Source organism: Panthera uncia (assembly GCF_023721935.1).
Source record: "Panthera uncia isolate 11264 chromosome A3 unlocalized genomic scaffold, Puncia_PCG_1.0 HiC_scaffold_11, whole genome shotgun sequence".
In the NCBI taxonomy this organism is placed as follows: domain Eukaryota; kingdom Metazoa; phylum Chordata; class Mammalia; order Carnivora; family Felidae; genus Panthera; species Panthera uncia.
In genome coordinates, this window is record NW_026057578.1 from 41719650 (window position 1) to 41740023 (window position 20374).

The 20374-nt window shown below is 38.6% G+C and overlaps 1 protein-coding gene across 2 annotated transcripts in view; it reads left to right on the plus strand.

Moving 5' to 3' along the window:
* The window catches only part of PCSK2 (proprotein convertase subtilisin/kexin type 2), a 271133-nt gene that overhangs the window by 18956 nt on the left and 231803 nt on the right, over positions 1-20374 (plus strand). Inside the window, exon 2 of one of the 2 annotated variants that reach the window (XM_049651163.1) lies at positions 18938-19042. The exons of the other annotated variant lie outside the window; for it this stretch is intronic. Within the exon in view, the coding sequence (XP_049507120.1) occupies positions 18938-19042 (105 nt within the window). The remainder of the gene's footprint in view (positions 1-18937; positions 19043-20374) is intronic. 2 annotated transcript variants of the gene reach the window in all.

Sequence of the window (20374 nt, forward strand, 5' to 3'; positions counted from 1 at the left end):
TTTTTTTTTTTTTTTTTTTTTTTTTTTTTTTTTTTTTTTTTGCACGTGGATCTCCAGTTGTTCCAGCATCAGCATCAGTTGTTAAAGAAACTATCTTTATTCCATTGTATTACCTTTGCTCCTCTGTCAAAGGTCAGTTGACTATATCTATGCAGGCCTATTTCTGGGCTCTCTATTCTGTTTTCTTGATCAATTATTGTATGCTTTCACCAAGACTGTACTGCCTCAATTAGTATAGCTTTATAGTAAATTTTGAAATCAGGCAGTGTCAGTCCTCCAACTTTGTTCCTCTCCTTTAATACTGTGTTGCCAATTCTAGGTCTTTTGTCTCTACATATAACCTTTGGAATCAATTTGTCAATGTCCACAGACCAATTTACTGAGATTTTGATTGGGGTTGAATTGAATCCATAGATGAGGTTGGGAAGAAGTTACATGTTAACAATATGAAGTCTTGCTATCCATGAACATGGAATATCTCTCCATTTATTTATTTCTTTGATACTATTGATCAGAGTTTTATAGTTTCCCTCAAATATATCTTGCACCTGATTTGTTAGATTTATATCTAACAAATATAAATTCATTTTTGAATTTATGCTAATGTAAATGGTATTGTTTTTATTTCAAAGTGTACTTTCTCATTGTTAGCATAGGTTTTGCTTTTAAGTTACTCAGTATCCTCACACTTGAATGCTCAGAAGTCTGTGAGCAAGTAGCATTGAATGTGCCCACAAATGTGTCTTGAGCTCAGTCTGTAAATTCACTATTAGTTGGGTGAGATCAGAATGGTTAATCTTAACGTAGTTGCATTTAAAAGACTGTACATTGTATCAAGACCATACACCATGATGTGTGTGATATCCCTGCCAAAAAACATAACTTCAATCTAATGGTAAGAAAACATTGGACAATTCCCAATTGAATGGAACTCTACAAAATAGCTGGCTTGTACTCTTCAAAAGTATTAAGGTCATGAAAGACAAAGACAGACAAACTAAGAAATTCTTCCAGATTAAAAGAGAGATGAAAACTACATGCAACATGTGATCCTGGATTGACCTTGGTCAGATTTTTTAAAAGCCATAAATGATATTATTAAGACAATTGGTGAATATTAGTGATGTCTTGATGTCTGCAAGTGAGAAAATAATATTATATCAAAGTTGGTTTTCTGATTATAATACTCATACTGTCTTGTCCTTAGGAAACAAATGCCATCTACAAATTACACTCAGAAAATTCAACAAAATTAATATGTATACATAGAAAACATGATCAAGAAAGTGCAGTAAAATGTTAGTGACTGGAGACTCTGGATAGAGGTTCTATGAACATTCTTTGCCCTATTCTTGAAATTTTTCTGTGAGTTTGAAATTATTTCAATTCTAATCAGCTGATTCTGTAAAGTCATCAACTTTAGTAATTATACTCAAAAAGCATCCTAAGTTATTTCAAAATGTTTTTTTTTCTTTGCAATTGGTTTCTGCTTTATTTGAATGTATGGTTATACACTGAAGAATAGCAGATAGTATGAATTACTTTGTGGTTGGATCTCCTTCATTGATATTAATCCATTAGAAACATTTTAAACCTGTACTTTTATCTAGGAAAAAATAATTACCCTTCCTCAATGGAAAAATAAAGTTTGCTTCTTTAAAAAAAAAAAAAGAAAGAAAGAAAGAAATTGTTTTGAAAATAAATTATCCCAAAAAGGGTATATTGGCTCAAAACTATCATTCAAGTCTCTCTCCCTCTATGAAACTGAGAAAATTTCCACTTTCTCAATAGCCATGAGGTTTCATCCAACTTCTGCCACTACAGAGCAGTATGACCTTGACCAAGTTATTTAACTTTCTGAACCTCACTTTTCTTATGTATATGATCCAGATGTCAACTGAAAATGCCCGGTACCTTGAGATCTAAATAAGATTCACTCAAACCCCTCCCCCACTCCTGAATTATGTACGTTTAGAAGTCCTAAGCCCTTCTCAACATTCCTGTAAATTCTAAGGGTAAAATCTGGATCCTTGTTTCACTTCTAGATCCTGTTTTCTGCTCCCAATAAAACTTCTAGGTTAATAGCTGATGTCCTATCCCACACCTGCAATCTCTATTCTTCATTAGGCTAGCAGGTGTGAAAGTCAGCCACCATCTTGATTTCCCCACACCTACCTAACTCTAACCACTCACCCAAGGCATTTGTAACTATAATGTATTTTACTAAAGATGTCAGGGATGCAGAGAGGGGATTTATGTTGCAAAATACAAACAACTGTAAAGTAAGCATCAGGCAGGCATAAAGACAACTTTTGGTCACCTCACCACTGGGGCTCAAGCAGTGGCCCCTTTGCCCAATGTCATGACAGCTTCACATCTCTTACTGACTTCTCTCCCCTTTCTTTTTTGTGTCCCTTGGTCTGCTTATAATTCCTTTCTCTCATGGGTCAAAACAGATTCTTCTCAGGAAGAACAGATCTTTTTGTTCTCTAGGCACCCATGACCTTAGGACTCTACCAACCATCACAAGACTCTCTCAGATAAAGACCACTGCCTCCCCAAGAAGAACTCCGGTGCCAACTAAGGTGTCCTAACTTCTGCAAAGTTAGACATAGTGCTAGGTACTCTATCGGGCCATTTCCACTGTGAAAATGCTGAGATACTATGAAGCATACTGGCTTTTATTTTACAAAGTGAGGTTATCTTTATTGTATATGTCAAAATTTAAGAGTCTACAAAGCTCACTGTAGAAAATAATAAAGAGGTAAACCAAAAAAATTAAATCATTCCAAGTTTTGCCACCTGTTATTAACACTTAGGTGAATATTAGCTGAACATCTTTCCAAGCAGTAACCTTAGTTGGCACACACTGTTTTGTTTCTACAAAAGCAATATACTGTGAAAATCTTTCTGCTGCAATGAAGACAAATGCGACACCATTTTTACAGCTATTTACTCTTTGAAAGTGCAATCAGCTTTCTTCCCTGCAAAGTCCCTTTCTTCCTTCACAAGCTTTTCCATTCTTTCTGCAACTTTATTCCAGTGAGACCAACACTGATATTTCAATATTTAACTTAGTCTTGATATCACTGCTCTCATATACACAAACCAACAAATGTATCCCTTTGAATACAATTCCAAATGAATCCCCTTTCTCCTGCCCTCTTATCAATGTGGAATTTAATGTGGCACCAGTGAACTTCATTAAGAAATCACATTTGCTATTGGCTTGGCCAAATCCAGCTTTCTTCTGGATTATTCCAGATTTCAAAGAAAAAGGAAACACCTTGCTTGTGAAGACACCAGCTCAGGTGACTACTTTTCTTTCACCCCTTCTTCTCCGTTGTAATCAACCCCAGAGCTGATGTTTGGTAGTGATTAATCTGTCTTGTCTTCCACAACTGCTGCAGAGTACTTGGGCCCAACTATGGACAAAAATAACAGATAGTCTCAGTCATGTCTGTGATGAAATAGATTTTTTTTAATGCTAAAAGACCTGAGGGTATTTCTACCCTGGTTCAATCTCATGAGTTTCTAGGAGTTCAAAATCCCTCTTAAGATGTGCCTTTTGCCAAGCACTTATTAGAGTTCTAGACTGTTCAGAGCTAGAAGGTGCAATATGCATCTCTCATTGACTCACGAATTAAGTTTTCTTTGCCCAACATAGTTCTTTCAATCTTTTTGTCGTAAGGAAGGCATGTACTCTCCAATTTTCCACAAGCCTCACCTCTCCCTATTGTCCTATACCTGACTCACATATTTATATTTCCTGCTTGCCTCCCAAAGCATTAAATGTCTTACTAATGCCCAAAGAATGCCATACTGAAAGATAGCCATCTACGCTGAGGCACACAGCTATTAGTGACTCCTCCAAGTTCAGTCTAGAACTTAGCAATTTTTTCATTCATTCAATAGATATTTATGAAGCACATGCTCTATACCAGGTACTTGTAAGCAATACAAAGATTGTCCACATGGAGCCTGCAGTTGTTCCCCAGTCTATCTCCAGAGAGAACATTCTTTTTGGCATACCAGGATAATTTTGAAAGATGAAACTTTAGGTGCTGTGTCAGTAGTTCAAGTTTTTAAGGCTTAAGATTCTTCTGATCCCTAACATTTCATACAAAACCAGCCTGTGTATGAATCTTCCCATAAGGAAGAAGCATTTCCTTCTGTGCAGCATGCATGATCCCCTTGGCTATGGGTCGGAATTGCTCTCCTGGGATTGACTAAGGATATTCAGTTGTCTGACAATGAGAACAAAATGAGACAAATGATCAGAGCACTTAGAGTAAGTAGTCACTACCAGCCTTTGATGGCAAGCCACAAGTGCAAAAATGAAAATGTAAAGGCCTAATCTCAAAAGTATGGATCAAAAATTCTTCAGGCTTCCTGGTTTAAGAGCCAGGCTAGTAAATGGAGGTGTTCTCCAGAAAATATCTGGATAAAAGGCACCTCCTCTCTGTACTGCAGAAGTTGGTTGGTCCCTGCCCAACCCATGGAGGGGGTATAGCCCAGTGTGAACCTGAGGAATATGGTTTGTTCCCTCATCATCTTGAGCTGTCAATCAAACTATTCTTACCCTTGCTCTGGATGGCAGCTATGACTTTATAGCTGATATAAAAGTCTGCTTTAAAAAATAGTTTTCTATTTCATGATGGGAATTCATATTTAATTTGTGTATTAGGTTAAACACACTTTTTTATTTTTTTAATTGAAAAATATCATGCCGAACTATGTCCTTCTCCCTTCCTTCGCTTACCTTGCACTCAATCCAGGGAAACCAGTAATGGTCTCTGGGCAGGTGTCAGTAACGTGCAAGGCCCGTCCTCTGACTGACTCAGAGAAAGACAAGTTCAGGGTAGGGAAGAAATTTGAGGGAGAGTGAAAAATAGAAGAAGAGCACTGGCTTCAAAGTCAGCCAGACCTGGGTCCAAATGAACTTCTCTGCACCTCTGTCTCCTCATACTTAAAATGGAAATAATAACACCCACCTTGCAGGACTGCTTCAATCAGTAAATGGGATGATTTTTTTGAAGGGCCTGGCAAGGCAAATTTACAAATGGATTTAGCCATTTTCTGCTGGAAACTGGCAACATCCTGGTTTGTGGCCTCATGCTGACTCCCTTTGTGCGTCAACTGTCCCATCTAGCAGATCCAAAAATGGTGATATCCATGCCTTGCCTTCTGGGAAGAGATGGCAACTGGATGTCCCAAGGCATCAGCTGGTCCCCGATTCATCTTTAGGGTGCACTTCCTGGTATGTTCTGACTGTGATACATTGATTCCATTCATGGCCCAATTATTGACCTTCCTATATTTGCCCTGGAACTTTGGCAGTCCTCTCTATTCTGGGCTAGCCTCTGCCTTGCTTTGGCCAAAAGAATATGGTCAAAGTGCTGTGGGCCAGTTCCAAGCCTGCGACTCAAGAGGCCTTACACATTCCCATTTGGTCTTTTGCACTGTTGTATTTACTTTTGGAACCCTGCATCATCCATGAGAACAAGCCTGGACATGGCTGTTGGAGGATGAGAGACCATGTAGAGGAGACCTGAGGTGCCCCCGCTCACAGCCAGTCAACACTCTGAAGCAGAACCAACTACATAAACTACAACTGACCACACATGCATGAAGTAGCCCAATCAAGACCTGAACAAACACTCAATGAGCCTAAGCTGTTTACCCAGGATACTGTGAGCAACTGTGGTTGCTGTTTAAAGCTACCAAGATTTGTGGTGCTTTGTAGCACACATTATCATGGTCATACATGACTGAACCCTGAGTGACTGAAAAGTTTCCTCCAATACTAAAGGGCTTTAATGAGGACCCCTGAGGCTCCTCAGCATTGGAGTGACAGCCTCCCTCTGCGGGTTTGCCTGTCTCCCCAATCCTCAGCTACTGATCATGTTCTTTGAGCTTCTTTGTGAATCACCCGAGAGCCTGACAGCAGAGGCAGCTAATAGTGGTCCTGGGGAGGCATAAGACAAAAGAAGAGTCTTTTGCAGGAAAGGAGGTGGTTTTTACCAGTTGTTCTCCAGACCCATTTCTTGTCCATCTCTCTTTCCAAAGTAAAACAGGAAGAAGTGAGAGAATTCAAATAGCTTAGAAGTGTGATCCTGGGTCCAGACTTTGAAGAGGAGGAACTTTGGTTGAGAGAAAGATGTACAAGTCAGTAGGGGTGAACATTTAGAACCTATATACAAGAGGTGGTTCAGGCTGGGGCATGATTGCAATACAGGTATACCTAGGCCTTTGGTATCCTCTTTTCTGCTTCTTTTAGTCCTACTCTCTTCCTTTCTGGCCCGAGAAACCACCATCCCATCAGCAAATCTCAATGGAGGCATTTAGCCAGTCATGGCTTAGGGAGTTAGCCTCCTAGAGATAACTAAACTTTCATGAGACCAAGCTTCAACACACACACACACACACACACACACACACACAATTTAGGATGCAAAGAAAGGCCTTTTAATGCTATCTAAATCCACACTAACTTACCCTGCCTCTCTCACAGAAATTGTCAGCCTGTCCCTTCCCCTCTCCTCTCTTCTTCTTACTGTCTCCTGCCTACTTAACAGCCACAACCTCTCTTTCTATTCTTCTTTTTCTCTATACTGTCACATGTTTCTGTCCATTACACAGTATAATTTTCCTGCTTGTACATTTCCTCACCAGCCTGTAAGTATCTGTAGGGCAGAGCCTGGGACTCCCTCAGTTCTCTTTGTCCCCCAACCTTATTACAGACTGCAGTCTCTCATCCATAAGAGATTGCATGAGATCCAGGGAAATTAAGAATGGTCTCAGGAAATGTCAGTGTAATGCAGAGCCTAGATCTGACTGTAAAACGCAGGGCCAAAGTGAAACTGAAGAGCAATTATCAGCTGGGCTGGTTCCAATCCTTGATGTATTGTTTGTTTTCTGGGTTTTTTTTTTTTTCTTGAAACCTCTTTTTTCTTTTTAAAGTTTATTTATTTATTTTGAGAAAGCCAGAGACAGTGTGAGCAGGGGAGGGGCAGAGAGAGACAGAGAGACAGAGAGAATCCCAAGCAGACTCCATGCTGCCAGCTGCAGAGCCCGATGCCAGTCTTGAACTCATAAACCATGAGATCATGACCTGAGCCGAAAGCAAGAGTGGGATGCTTAATGACTGAGCCACCCAGGCATCCCTTCTCCTTAAATCCCTTGACAGCAGCTCCTTTTGATAATAAAATTATAAAAAATCTTTATATGTGGAATGACATCCAATTCTACCAAACTGGACTTCCAACTTAGCTGACTGAGCATCATGAAAATTAGCACAATGGACAAACGTAAAGAACATGATGGGTCTAAACCAGAGAGGCCTAACTGTATGGGGACTCTGGACCCATCTGTGAATTGGTAAGAAGCTGTGAGGTCTCCTAAAAAGTAAGAAATGCATAGCAGCACAAAATTTGGGGTGGAAGCCATGCTCACAGACCTTCTGGAGCATCCAGGAATTGCTTAAGTGGAAAAAACCCTGGTCCAAAGGAAAGCAGATGGTGGGCTCTGTGAGGATTTAACAGACCTTTTTATTGGTGCATAATTGGCTGCAGTTCTCAGAGGTTCCCTCCCATTAAGGGACGGGAGTGTGTGGGTTTGGAGAAGAGCTATAGCTTGGAGCCATGGTTATCAGGAGGAAAAGGAAGCAAGAGGTAAGGAATAAAGGCAATAGGAAGTGTTGCTGGTTTCCATAAAATTTTGCAGCATAATGAGAATTTCTAAAAACACTGCAAGTCTGAGCTAGCAACATTATTATACCATCACCCAGCCTGAAACTTCAAGCTGACAATTTGCTGTGAATTCTTCTTTCACTTGTTTTTCTCCTTCCTTCAGAACCAAACATATTTTGTCTTAAGGGGAAAAAAAAAAGGTGATGGTGTAAAAGAAGGGTGTGTATGTGTTTAAATAAAGAAAACATGGGGCACCTGGGTGGCTCAGTCGGTTGAGTGTCTGACTTCAGCTCAGGTCATAGTCTCACAGTTTGTGGGTTCGAGCCCTGTGTCTGGCTCTGTGCTGACAGCTCCGGAGCCCGGAGCCTGCTTTGGATTCTGTGGCTCCATCCCTCTCTTCCCCTCCTGCACTCATGTTCTGTCTCTTTATCTCAAAAATAAATAAACACTAAAAAATTTTTTTTAAATAAAGAAAACATTTGAAAATATACCAAATGTTGATGTATATGAGACATCTCTTACTGGGACACTCAGGTGAGTGTTTAGGGACCTAAGACTGTTTTTAATATGTCTTTTCTATTTTAAGATTAGCATTCTACTTGGGGCACCTGGGTGGCTCAGTCGGCTAAGCCACCAACTCTTGATTTCTGCTCAGGTCATGATTTCATGGTTCATGGATTCGAGCCCCGCATTGGGCTCCTTGCTGACGTTGCGGAACCTGCTTGGGATTCCCTTTCTCTCCTTCCTTTGCACCCCCCCCCCAATAAATAAATAAACCTAAAAGAGATTAGCATTCTACTTTAAAAACTGAGGAATGCATGAGCATTACATCATCGAGGCCTGTGTAGGCAGCAACCTTGTACTACTGTAAGTTACCCAGCATCTGTCTTTCTCTGCTTGTGGTGCCTTCCTACTTGCATAATGATCTCAGACAGCCCTCCTCAGGTGCTCAGAGGCCAGCAGATGTGGGCTGCACAGTCCAAAGACAAGAGGCAAGAGGATGCCAAAAAATAACAAATGGCTGCAGACTACTCTTCTGCTAGGTCTGCGATCCATTTACCTGTTTCTTACTACTTTCCAGTTTCAGCTCCATGACACCAGTTAGCTCCATTTCTAACAGAGCCAAGACAGTGCCTCTCATCAGAGAATCCCAGGTCGTGGGTTGCGAGGACATCGCAGAGGGGATGTCACGCACCAGCTTCCTTGTCCTTCGGTCGCCCTTGTCTTTGTTAAGAACTCCAGCCTGTAGTCTGTTGGATGTAGAGCCACGGCTGCAAAGGTGACTGGGGCATAGACCGAGGCTGCGGTGGAAGCAATGTGATGTGAAGGGTGCTGATCGACAGGAGACCTGGGATTTCTGCCGGTGACTCCTTCTCAACTAGAAGAGCCCTGCCCCTCCCCGAATTATAATCTTTACCATTTTATAAGATAAAGCAATTAGACCAAGCCAGGGGTGCAACCCAACAGCCTTCAGGTAACATAACCATCGAAGTGACCTTCCATGTGACAATAGGAAGTGGTGGGGCCTCCAGCTTGAACGGTTCCTCCTACGGAACATTCTAATTTTATTTATTTATTTATTTATTTTATTTATTTATTTAAATGTTTATTTATTTACTTTTGAGAGCGAGAGACAGCGAGCATAAGCAGGGAAGGACAGAGAGAGAGAAGGAGACACAGACTCTGAAGCAGGCCCCAGGCTCCGAGCTGTCAGCACAGAGCCCGAGGCCTGGCTTGAACTCATGAACCATGAGATCAAGACCTGAGCCGAAGTCAGACGCTTCACCAACTGGGCCACCCAGGCGCCCCTCGAATTTAATTTTAAAAATATTTTTACATTTTTAACAATTTCGATTTGGATATTACTTTAAACTTAAAAAAAAATTTTTTTTGCACAAATAACACAGGTATACCCATGTTCACAGCAGCATTATTCACAGTAGCCAAAAGGTAGAAGCAACCCAAGTGTTCATCAATATATACAATATACATTTAGGACCTATCCAGCCTTAAAAAGGAAGCAAATTCTGAGACATGCTACACATCGGTGAACCTGGAAGATAGCGTGCGGAGTGAAATAAGCTAGTCACCAAAAGACAAAAACTGCACGAGTCCACTTATATGAGGTGCCTAGAGTAGTCGAAGTCCATAGAGACAGAAAGCAAAACGTTGGTAGTCAGAGGCTGCAGGGAGGAGAGAATGAGGAGTTATTGTTTAATAAAGAGTTTCAGTTTTGATGGAAAATGTTCTGGAGATGGACAGTGGTGATGGCTACATAATAATGTGAATGCACTTAATGCCACTGAAATTGTACACTTAAAAATAGATAAAATGGATAAATTTTATATTATGTACATTTTACTGCATACAAAAAGATTACTTAAAAAATGTAGCTCAAAACAAACAAACAAACAAAAAAACGTAGCTCACAGGGTTACCACATACCTTTTATCTGGCTCTCCTTAGGTTAACATCCTACATAACCATAGCACAATTATCAAAGTCAAGAAAATAATTGATATAATATTACTAGTTAATCTATGGACTTTTTCAAATTTTCCCCACGAATGTCCTCTTCACTGATCTGGGATCCAATCCAGGATCTGCAATGTTGTCTCCTTCCTGGTACATCATGTCATGAGGCACCTGATTTTGAGACATTTCACCTTGAGTGAGGCTAACTTGATCACTTGTTTAGGATGGATGGTGCCTGTTAGGTTTCTCTACTATAAAAGTATTATTTCGCTTTATTTATCATTATATTTCACCCACTAAGTTTAGTATCTGTTGGTGATGCTTGCCAGCCACGATTATTACTACAGTGTTTCCTAAAAGGTGGTAACCAATTTCCATCATTACTTCTACATTTATTAGTTGGAATTCCATTGTAAGAAAGAATTTTCCTTTTGCCTCCATTCAAATTTAATTCCTGAAAATCAGTAAAACAAAACCAGAATAATGTCCCTGCGATGCTCACAGGTGCTTGATTACCCCCAAGTCCTTTCTAGTGTTAAAAATTCTCAGATTCATCCTGCTCTCCACAACAGGAGATAAAAGTCCAAGTTCATACCACTTGACAGTCAAGACAGGCACAAGTCTTTGGAAAGCAAAAGGTCAGCACACTTATATTTTCTTTCCTTTTCCATCCTCCACCCACCCTCACTTTTGAAGTCAAATCTTAACATTACCTTGAGTATATCAGTGGAGTTAAGTGGAAAACACCATTCAAGAACCACTGAGCCTGGAAAATGCACATGAAATGTTGATGTTTAATTTGCCCTGGAGAATGTGATTTTTAATGAACAGGAACTAAATCACAAAAGCTGCAGTGTTCTAAAAGATTTTCATTCACACACCAGACTCCTAGACAAGTTTGCTGTGCCCTTGAGGTTCATCCAGTATCTGCTGCTGTGGCCCCAAGACCCCTTCCCACTGTGCCAGGAAGGTTGCTTGAAGGACTCTAACTGAGCTGTTCCAGGCTGGTATCACCAATTAATAGACAGAGCTAATACCATAGAGTTTCAAGTTTGCACAGTCCTGAAAACTGAGGGAAATTTTTTTTTTTTTTTTAGCCAGGTATTTGTTGCTTGTTCTCTGTTTCTGGGTGACAAACCAACCTAAAACTTAGTAGTACAAAATGACAACCATTTTCTTATGTTCATGGGATTAGGATCAGAAATTCAGGCAAGGCACAGGGGATCACCTGTGGATGGTCCACATAGGAATTTAGTTGAGAAGACTTGGTGGTTGAAGAATGCCTAGCATGGCTGGAGTGTGGAATCATTCAAAGCTTCCTCATTTATATATTTAGCACCCAAAATAGGGTGACTTGAAGACTTGGCCCAGCCAAGATTGTCAACCAAAGCTCTGCACAAAGCTGCCAAATTTGCTTGGGCTTCCTCATAACATGGAAGCTTGCGAGTAGTTGAACTTCTTAATGGCAGATCAGGACTTTAAGAGCAAGTGTTCCGATGAACAAGGCAGGAAGTCACGTGGCCTTTTATGGCCCAGCCGCAAAAGTCGTATGGCATCATTTTCAACATACATTTTTGATCCAAGTGATCACATTCCCCAGATTCAAGAGCTGCGGTCATGTATTCCATCTCTTGATGGGAAGACTGTAGAAGAACTTACACCTATGTTTTAAAAATAGCCACACTCTTCAAAATTGAAACATTGGGAAAATACACACTTTAATAAAAACAAAAAGTATTCCCTTTGTCTGAATACCCTTTCCTTCCTCCAGAAATTTCATGAAATGTTCCCCAGATATCCCTCTGACTGAAATAATCTCTCCTTTGGGTTCTAATGGCACCTTGTAACACTGTTGTAGCACTCTGTACTCTAACAATAAAAATACTTGCCAACACTTACTGAGTGCCCACTATGTTCCAGGCATTATTCCAAGAACTTTCCATGCATTATCTCACTGAATTCTCAGGGCAACATGAAAAGGGGACTCTCCCATTTTATAAGTGTGTAAACTGAGGCCCAGAAGGGTTAAATAACTTGCCATAAGGTCATATTAAATGGAAGATCCAGAATTTAAACCAAGTTACCCCAGAACTCATGCTCTTAAATCACTCCATCACAGAGTACTATTTATATGCTGCTGTTTGTAAATAGGCCTTCCCTGGTGGATTGTGAGCTATTTTACATGTCATATCTATCTTTGTGTCCCCAGTGCAAAACACAGTGCCTGGCTTATGACAAGCAATAGAAAAATGCAGAAAAGATGCAAACAGGCAATTTGAAGAGAAGGAATTAAAATGTTCAATAAATATAGGAAAAGATGTTCAAACTTTAAAAACAAAGACATCCAAATAAGATGGCATATTTTGTTTATTAAATAGGCAAAATTTAAACTTCAATTAATAAATTCAGTCCAGTGTTTGGAAGTATTGGACAATGGATAATTTTATTCTTACTTTTACAACTTACTTACAACTTGATAGGAAAAATTTGAGGGGATATTTGTCAAAATGCTGATGTTCACAATCTCTAATTAAATTAGTGCATTCCTGGGATATATCCTTCAAAAAAAACCCCTCTCATCTGTACATATAGTGACATTTACAAGGCTGTTCATCACAGGATTTTTTAAATAACATTTTTATTGAAACATAATGCACAAATCATAAAATTTGCCCTTTCAAAATGTACAATTTGATGATTTTCAATATATTCAAAAAGTTGTGAAATCTTACCACGATCTACTTTTAGAACATTTTGATTGCCCCAAGAAGGAACCCTATACCATTACCAATCACTCTGTATTTCTGCCTCCTCTTAGCCCCTGATGTAAATACTAATCTACTTTGTATTTCTATCTGTTTTTCTGTTCTGGACATTTCATATAAAAGAAGTGATACAATATGTAGCCTTTTTTTTTTTTTTTTTTTTTTGGTCTCGCTTCTTTCATTTAGCATTTAGTTTTTAAGGTCCATCTGTGTTATAGCATATATCAGTATTTCATTCCTTTTTGTTTCCAAATTATATTCCTTTGTATCTACATACCACATTTTATTTATCTACTCAGTTATTGCCAACACTTACCGAGTGCCCACTCAGTTGATGGACATTTGGGTTGTGTCTAGTTTTTACCTATCATGAATAATGTTGCTGAGAACATTTGTGTACACGTCTTTGTGTAGATATAATACTTTCATTTCTCTTGGATATATACCTATGATTAGAAGTGCTGGATCAAATGAAAATCTGTGCTTAGTATTTTGAGTAACTGACAGACTGTTCTCCAAAGTGTCTGTGCCATTTTATTATCCACTAGCAAAGTACAAGGTTTCAAATTCCTCCATATATCCTCACCAACACTTGCTGGTTTTTAATTTTTTTTTTCTAGTGGGTGTGAAGTGATATCTCATTGTGGTTTTGATTTGTATTTCACTAATGACTAATAATGAACAACTTTACATGTGCTTATTGGCCACTTTGTATATCTTCTTTGGAGAAATAACTGCTCAAATCTTTTGCGTATTTTTAAATTGAGTTATTTGACTTTCTTGCTAAATTATTCTTTATATATTCTGGTTTGAGTCCCTAATCACAGATATGAATTGAAAATATTTTATCTCATTCTGTGGATTGTCTTTTCATTTTCTTGATGATTTCCTTTGAAGCACATTCTTAATTTTAATGAAGTCCAATTTGGGGTTTTTGGGGTTTTTTGTCCTTTGTACTTTTGGTGTTATTTCTAAGAAATCATTGCCTAGCCTAAAGTCATGAATATTTACTTGTATATTTACTCGTATGTTTTATTCTAAAATTTGTAGAGTTTCACCTCTTACATTTAGGGCTATAAATAATATTGAGTTAAAAATTTTATGTGATGTGAGATAGGGATCCAAATTGATTCTTTTTGTGTAGATATTCAGTTTTCTAAGCATGGCTTGTTGAAAAGACTAATTTTTCTCATTGAATTTTCATAGCACCGGGGTTAAAATCAATTAACCATAAATTACTGTAAATTATTTCTGGACTCTCAATTTTATACCATTGAACTGTATGTCTCTCCTATGCCAATACCAGACCATCTTGATTACTGTAGCATTCTATTAAGTTTTGAAATGAGAAAGTGTGAGTCTTCCAACTTTGTTCTTTTTTGAGATTGTTTTGGCTAATTGGGGTCCTTTGCATTTTCATATGAATTTTAGGATTAGCAAAATTGGGGAATATTTCCATCTTAAAAATCCATGAACATGGGATGTCTTTCCATTTATTTATATCTTCTTTAATTTATTTCAATGATATTTTGTACTTTTCAGTGTACAAGTCTTATACTTCTTTTGCTAAATTTATTTTCAATGTTCTACTTATTTGATGTTATTGTAAATGAAATTATTTTCTTAACTCTATTCTTGGATTGGTCATTGTTAGCATACAGAATTATAATTGATTTTTGTATATTAATTTTATATCTTGCAACCACACTGAACTCATTTGTTAATTTGGATAGTTCTTTGTGGATTTCCCAGGAATTTCTACGAACAAGATGATGTCTTTTGCAAATAGAGATTTTTTTTCTTTCTTTTCAATCTGAATGACTTTATTTCTTTTTCTTGCCTGATTGTCCCAGCTGGACACCATTACACTGTTGAATATAAATGGAAAGAACAGTCAAACTTGTCTTGCTCTGATCTTAAGGGGAAAGTAACCACCCTTTCAACATTAAATATGATGTTATGTGTGTTTTGATAGATACAATTATCAGATTGAGGAAATTCCGTTTCATTTCAAGTTTTTTGAATGTCTTAACATAAGAGTATTTGATTTTGTGTAATAATCAGCTAAATAAATACTTTTTTTTTCAAAAAAGCCCTTTATTCTATTGATATTGTTATTACATTAACTGATTTTCAGCTGCTAAAAGAACCTTGCATTCCTAGGATAAATCCCACTTAGTCATGGTATATAATCCTTTATACATGTTGCTGGATTCATTTTGCTAGTGTTTTGATGAGGACTTAGGGGCTGATATTTGTCAGGGATAGTGGTCTGTAGTTTTCCTGTGATATCTATCTTTAGTTCTCATATGAGGGTAATAGTAGCCTTGGCGAAATAGTTGGGAAGTGTTCCTTCATCTTACATTTTTTGGAAGAGTTTCTGAAGGATTGGTATAAATTCTGAAAACATTTGGTAGAACACACTAGTGAAATTATTTGGGCCTGGACTTTATTTTACAGGAAGATTGAAAATTATTAATTTAATCTCTTTACTTGTTATAGGTCTATTCTAATTTTCTATTACTTCTAAGTAAATTTTGGAAATTTATATCTTTCTGAGAATTTGTCTATTTCACCAAGGTTATCTAATTTGTTGGCATACAGTTATTCACAGTATTCCCTACAATATATTTTATTTCTATAGGTTGGTAGTGATATCTCCTCTTTCATCACTGATTGTATTTATTTGAACCTTTCTTTTTCTCGGTCAATGTTCTTAGAGTTTTGTGAATTTTCTTGAACTTTTCAAAGAATAACTGGGTTTTGTTGATTTCCTCTATTTTTTTTTAATTTTCTATTTCATTTATTCCAACTTAAATCTTCTAATTTCTTTCCTGCTATTTGTTGTATTTAGTTTGCTCTCCTTTTTCTAGTTCAGTTATTGATTTGAGGTCTTTTTTCTTTCACAATAGGCACTTACAGCTATGGATTTCCCTGTAAGCACTATTTTAACTGCATCCCAAAAGTTTTTAAATTCTGTTTTTGTTTTCATTCATCTCAAAGTATTTTGGAATAGTCAGTGTAATTTATTCTTTGACCCACTGATTATTTAGGAGTATGTTGTTTTCCAAATTTCTAAATTTTTCATCAGTTATTGATTTTTTTAACATTTATTCATTTTTGAGAGACAGAGCATGAGTGGGGGAGGGGCAGAGAGAGGAGACACAGAATCTGAAGCAGGCTCCAGGCTCTGAGCTGTGAGCACAGAGCCTGATGTGGCGCTCAAACTCACAGACTGCAAGATCATGACCTGAGTTGAAGTCGGATGCTTAAGCAGCTGAGCCACCCAGGTGCTCTTCATCTGTTATTGATTTTTAATGTAATTAGAATTTGTGATCAGCTAACACACTTCGTATTATTTTCTTCCTTTTAAATTTAGTAAAGCTTGATTTGTGACCTAACATATGATCTATCTTGGGGAATATTCCATGTGTACTTGATAAGACTTTGAATTTTGCTATAGTTAGGTGGAATGTTCCATAAATGTCTCTTAGATTTAGTTGGTTTTTGGTTTTGTTCAAGTCTTCAATTTACTTTTTGGTCTGCATACTTCTTGGTTCTGCTTATTATTGAAAATGGTCTACTGTTATTGATCCATTATTTATGCCTCCCTTTAAAAAAAAATGTTTATTTTGAGAGAGAGAGGCAGACAGCGAATCCTAAGTAGACTTCATGCTCAGCATAGAGCCTGATGCAGGGCTCATTCTCATGACTGCAAGATCATGACCTGAACCAATATTGAGAGTTGGATGCTTAACTGACTGAGCCACCCAGGCACCCTCCTATTCCTCCCTTTGATTTGTCAGCTTTTGTTTTGTGAATTGGGGTCTTCATTGTTACATGCATATATATTTATAATTATCTGTCTTTTTGATGTATTAACCCTTTTATCACCATAAAATGTCATTCCTTGTCTGTAGTAACAATTTTTGTTAAAATCAATTATATCTAGTATTGTCAGTCCTTTCTTCTGGTTGTTGTTTGTACAGTATATCTTTCCACATCCCTTGACTTTCAACCCATTTGTGCATTTGAATTTAAAGTGTATTTTTTTTTTGGTGCAAAAAGTTGATTTATTAAAGCATAGGGACAGGACTCATGGGCAGGAAGAGCTGCACTGGGGGTGTGAAGAGTGACTGATTATATACTATGGAGTTGAGGGAGGTAAAGGCAAAAGGGAGGCCTCCGAAAGGACTTTCATATACTAACGAGAACTCATAAGATACCAGAGGCCTGGCTATTGTCAAGCTAAGTTGTTTTCCTCTAGTAAGGCATTAACATTAAGACAATAGGGAGTTCCTGGAGAAATGTTATACTCTACATTTTCCTCAAGTATTTGTCAGTGGGCTACGGATTATAAAGAAATTTAATTTTACCTACCATTTCCTTCTTGCCTTTGTTCCCCACAGCACTCCAGAGGGGAGGATAATGTTGGGGCTCCAGGAAACTGAGTCTATAGGTTTCTGGAGATTAGGCTATTGATAATATTGCGTTTTTCTTGTAAATTACTAAGACATTTGTAAACTGGTCCTGCATGTCCTGCATGACTATGATCACTATCAGTTAACCATTTTTTTTTTCTTTCCTTTGCTCTTGGGCTGCCAGGAGTGCCTGAAGAATGTCACACATATCCCACTCTCGGGGAGTAGGGTTATTGTTAGCTTGTGCTTTGCCTTCAGCTTGCCTTACACTCCCTTATCATACCCCCCCCAAATGTAAAGCGTATCTCTTCTAGATAGCATATAGTTGAATAATGTTTTTTTTATTCATTCTGTAACTCTGTCTTTTGATTAGAGTTTTCAATCCAGTTACATTTAATGTAATACTTAAAAGATTTTTACACTTGCTATTTTACCATGTGCTTTCTATATGTCTTATAAACTTTTTTCTTTTATTCTTTCATAAAGTCCTTTTTGTGTTAAATATTTTTAGTACACTTTTTTTAATTTTTTTAAACACTTATTCATTTTTTGAAAGAGAGAGAGACATAGAATGAGTTGGGAAGGGGCAGACAGAGAGAGAGAGACAAAATCTGAAGCAGGCTCCGGGCTCTGAGCTGTCAGTACAGAGCCCGATGTGGGGCTTGAACCCATGAACCATGAGATCATGACTTAGCTGAAGTCAGATATCAACTGACTAAGCCACACAGACACCCCTTTAGTGTACCTTTTTAATTACCTTGTTGTTTATTATACTATATATTGTTTAGTTGTTTTCTTGGTGGATGCCCTGGAGATTACAATAAATAACTTAAACAAATTAATACCAACTTAATTTCAAAAGTATTGTGCTATTGTTGTTGTACTAATACATCTCTGTACATCATAAGTCCCCAAATGCAGTTTGGTCATAGGACAAGAGAGTCTTATGTTCTCTGATTCTTACAGGCCCTGATGAGCAGACAAGCTCTCATTATTGTGGTTTTCTGCAACTAGTTCTGACACCCATACCTAATCCCAAGGATCCGTAAGTTAGGGAGATAGAAGGAAATCCGGTCCACCATCTAATAGGTGCTTACTATATTTACATGGTTGCACTGTGCTCAATATGATGAAAGGCATCAAGGAGTCACAGAGAAAGTCTAAGGTACAGTACAGATAATGCAGCTGTGAAGACAGGAGTACATCACAACACAATTCTGGAGCAACCAGACATGGAGTATGAATACTAGTTCAAGGGAAGAGAATGGAGAACTTGGTGTGAGTATAAATATAAAGGGAAGACTCTATGGAGGAGGAGATCAAAGAATGGGTAGAAACTAAAGAAATAGAGGAAAGAGTAGAAGGTATTTGAGGAGGAGGGGTGAATGGGCAGTATATAGAGAAAATGAAAGGAGTACAGATAGGGAAATAGATGTCCAAGTCTGATAGGAAGGAAGTTTCCAGCAGTTTTCTCACATATACTTCATCTCATGGAACCCCTGCATGCAGCCCCAGCTTTGGTTTCCGTGTCCTGGGGCCACCCCCAGAAGCTAACTATGCCCTATGTCTGTTTGACTCTCTACAGCTCCCCTTCACTGACGGCCTATACCACTTTTACCACAATGGCCTTGCAAAGGCCAAGAGAAGACGCAGCCTACATCACAAGCAGCAGCTGGAGAGAGACCCCAGGGTGAGTTTCCCTGGACACCTGCCTTACAACCTCTGCTGCCACATCTGAGCCCACTGAGGGAATGTATAAAGGGATGGGTGGGGAATTTTGAAGTAAAAGCACTCAAGTATTGTGATAGGCAAAATGGATCTTTGGCAGAGTGGTACTGGGGACTCTCCACTCCTCTACCTTGTGCATGATAAATAAATATTTTATAGGCTGTGGAGACGGTGGGGAATAAACAGGGACACCACCCCTTTACTGGCTATCTTCTCCTGCATTATTGTGTTTGGACTTCTGGTTCCCCGGGAACATGTTTTGGCCTGTGATGGATGGGAAAAAACCAAGCTGTTTAATGAGTTGTTTTATGGAAGGTTTCTTCTGGTGAGTCCACATGTTCTGAGGAGGTTGCTGTGCCTCATCCTGGACGTGGAGAAATGAGCGGGTCAGCAAGTGCCTGGCTCATGGTAGGCAATGGGCTTCTCAGTATCCATGCAAAGTTGTAGCCTTTCTCTCCATATTTTCTCACACCCATCTAATTTACCACCATGCCTTAATGGTGCTCATGACCCCCATTTTTAATTTGGAATCTTTACCTTGCTCTTGGAATCCAGATCTCATTTCCTACTCCCCCTGGAAACTTAAATTCAACTTCCCCACAGTCAAACTTAATATTTTAGCCACAAAACAGCTCCATTTCCAGAATAGGAACTTTGGTCATTCCTGAATCCTCCATCAAATCCCTTCTGCCATCCTCCTATACTCACAGACTCATTCAATTGAGTAAGAGAAAATATTATCTTATTAATTATTAATAAGATAAGTTATTTCCTTGTTAATTAAGGGAAATTAATAATCCAAGCAAGTTGCTCTCTGCACATTGATGGCTGCACAACCTCTTCCCCAGAGCTCTTGGGGGGAAAGTGGATATAAAGTGGGCCAGACAGTTGAGTTAGAGATTTACACATGAGATTCTTTTGGAGTTGATAGAATCTGGAAACTCATTCTGGTGGGGCTTTTCATGTGAACATTTGGCTGGGTTTAATTTGGGCTTTAATTAGGAATGCAGATGAAACAGACGCCCCCAGCAGACCACCAACTGACAGGCCATAGGCAATTTTCCTTCAACTCTTCAACCCAGGGGATCCCCCATTCCCTGGAGTGGAAATTCTGCTCTGAGAAGCCACTTTATCTGCTTTCACAGTAAGACCCAAGCTGCCTGCTGCCAGCCCATGCCAGGCATTCTCAAAGGGTCTGTTGTAGAACCTGGCATCGTTATCTTAGGGAAAAGCTCTATTTTCTGTGTCATAACTGCATTGGCCCTGGCTGTACCAACTCAGAGCTTGGGGAATA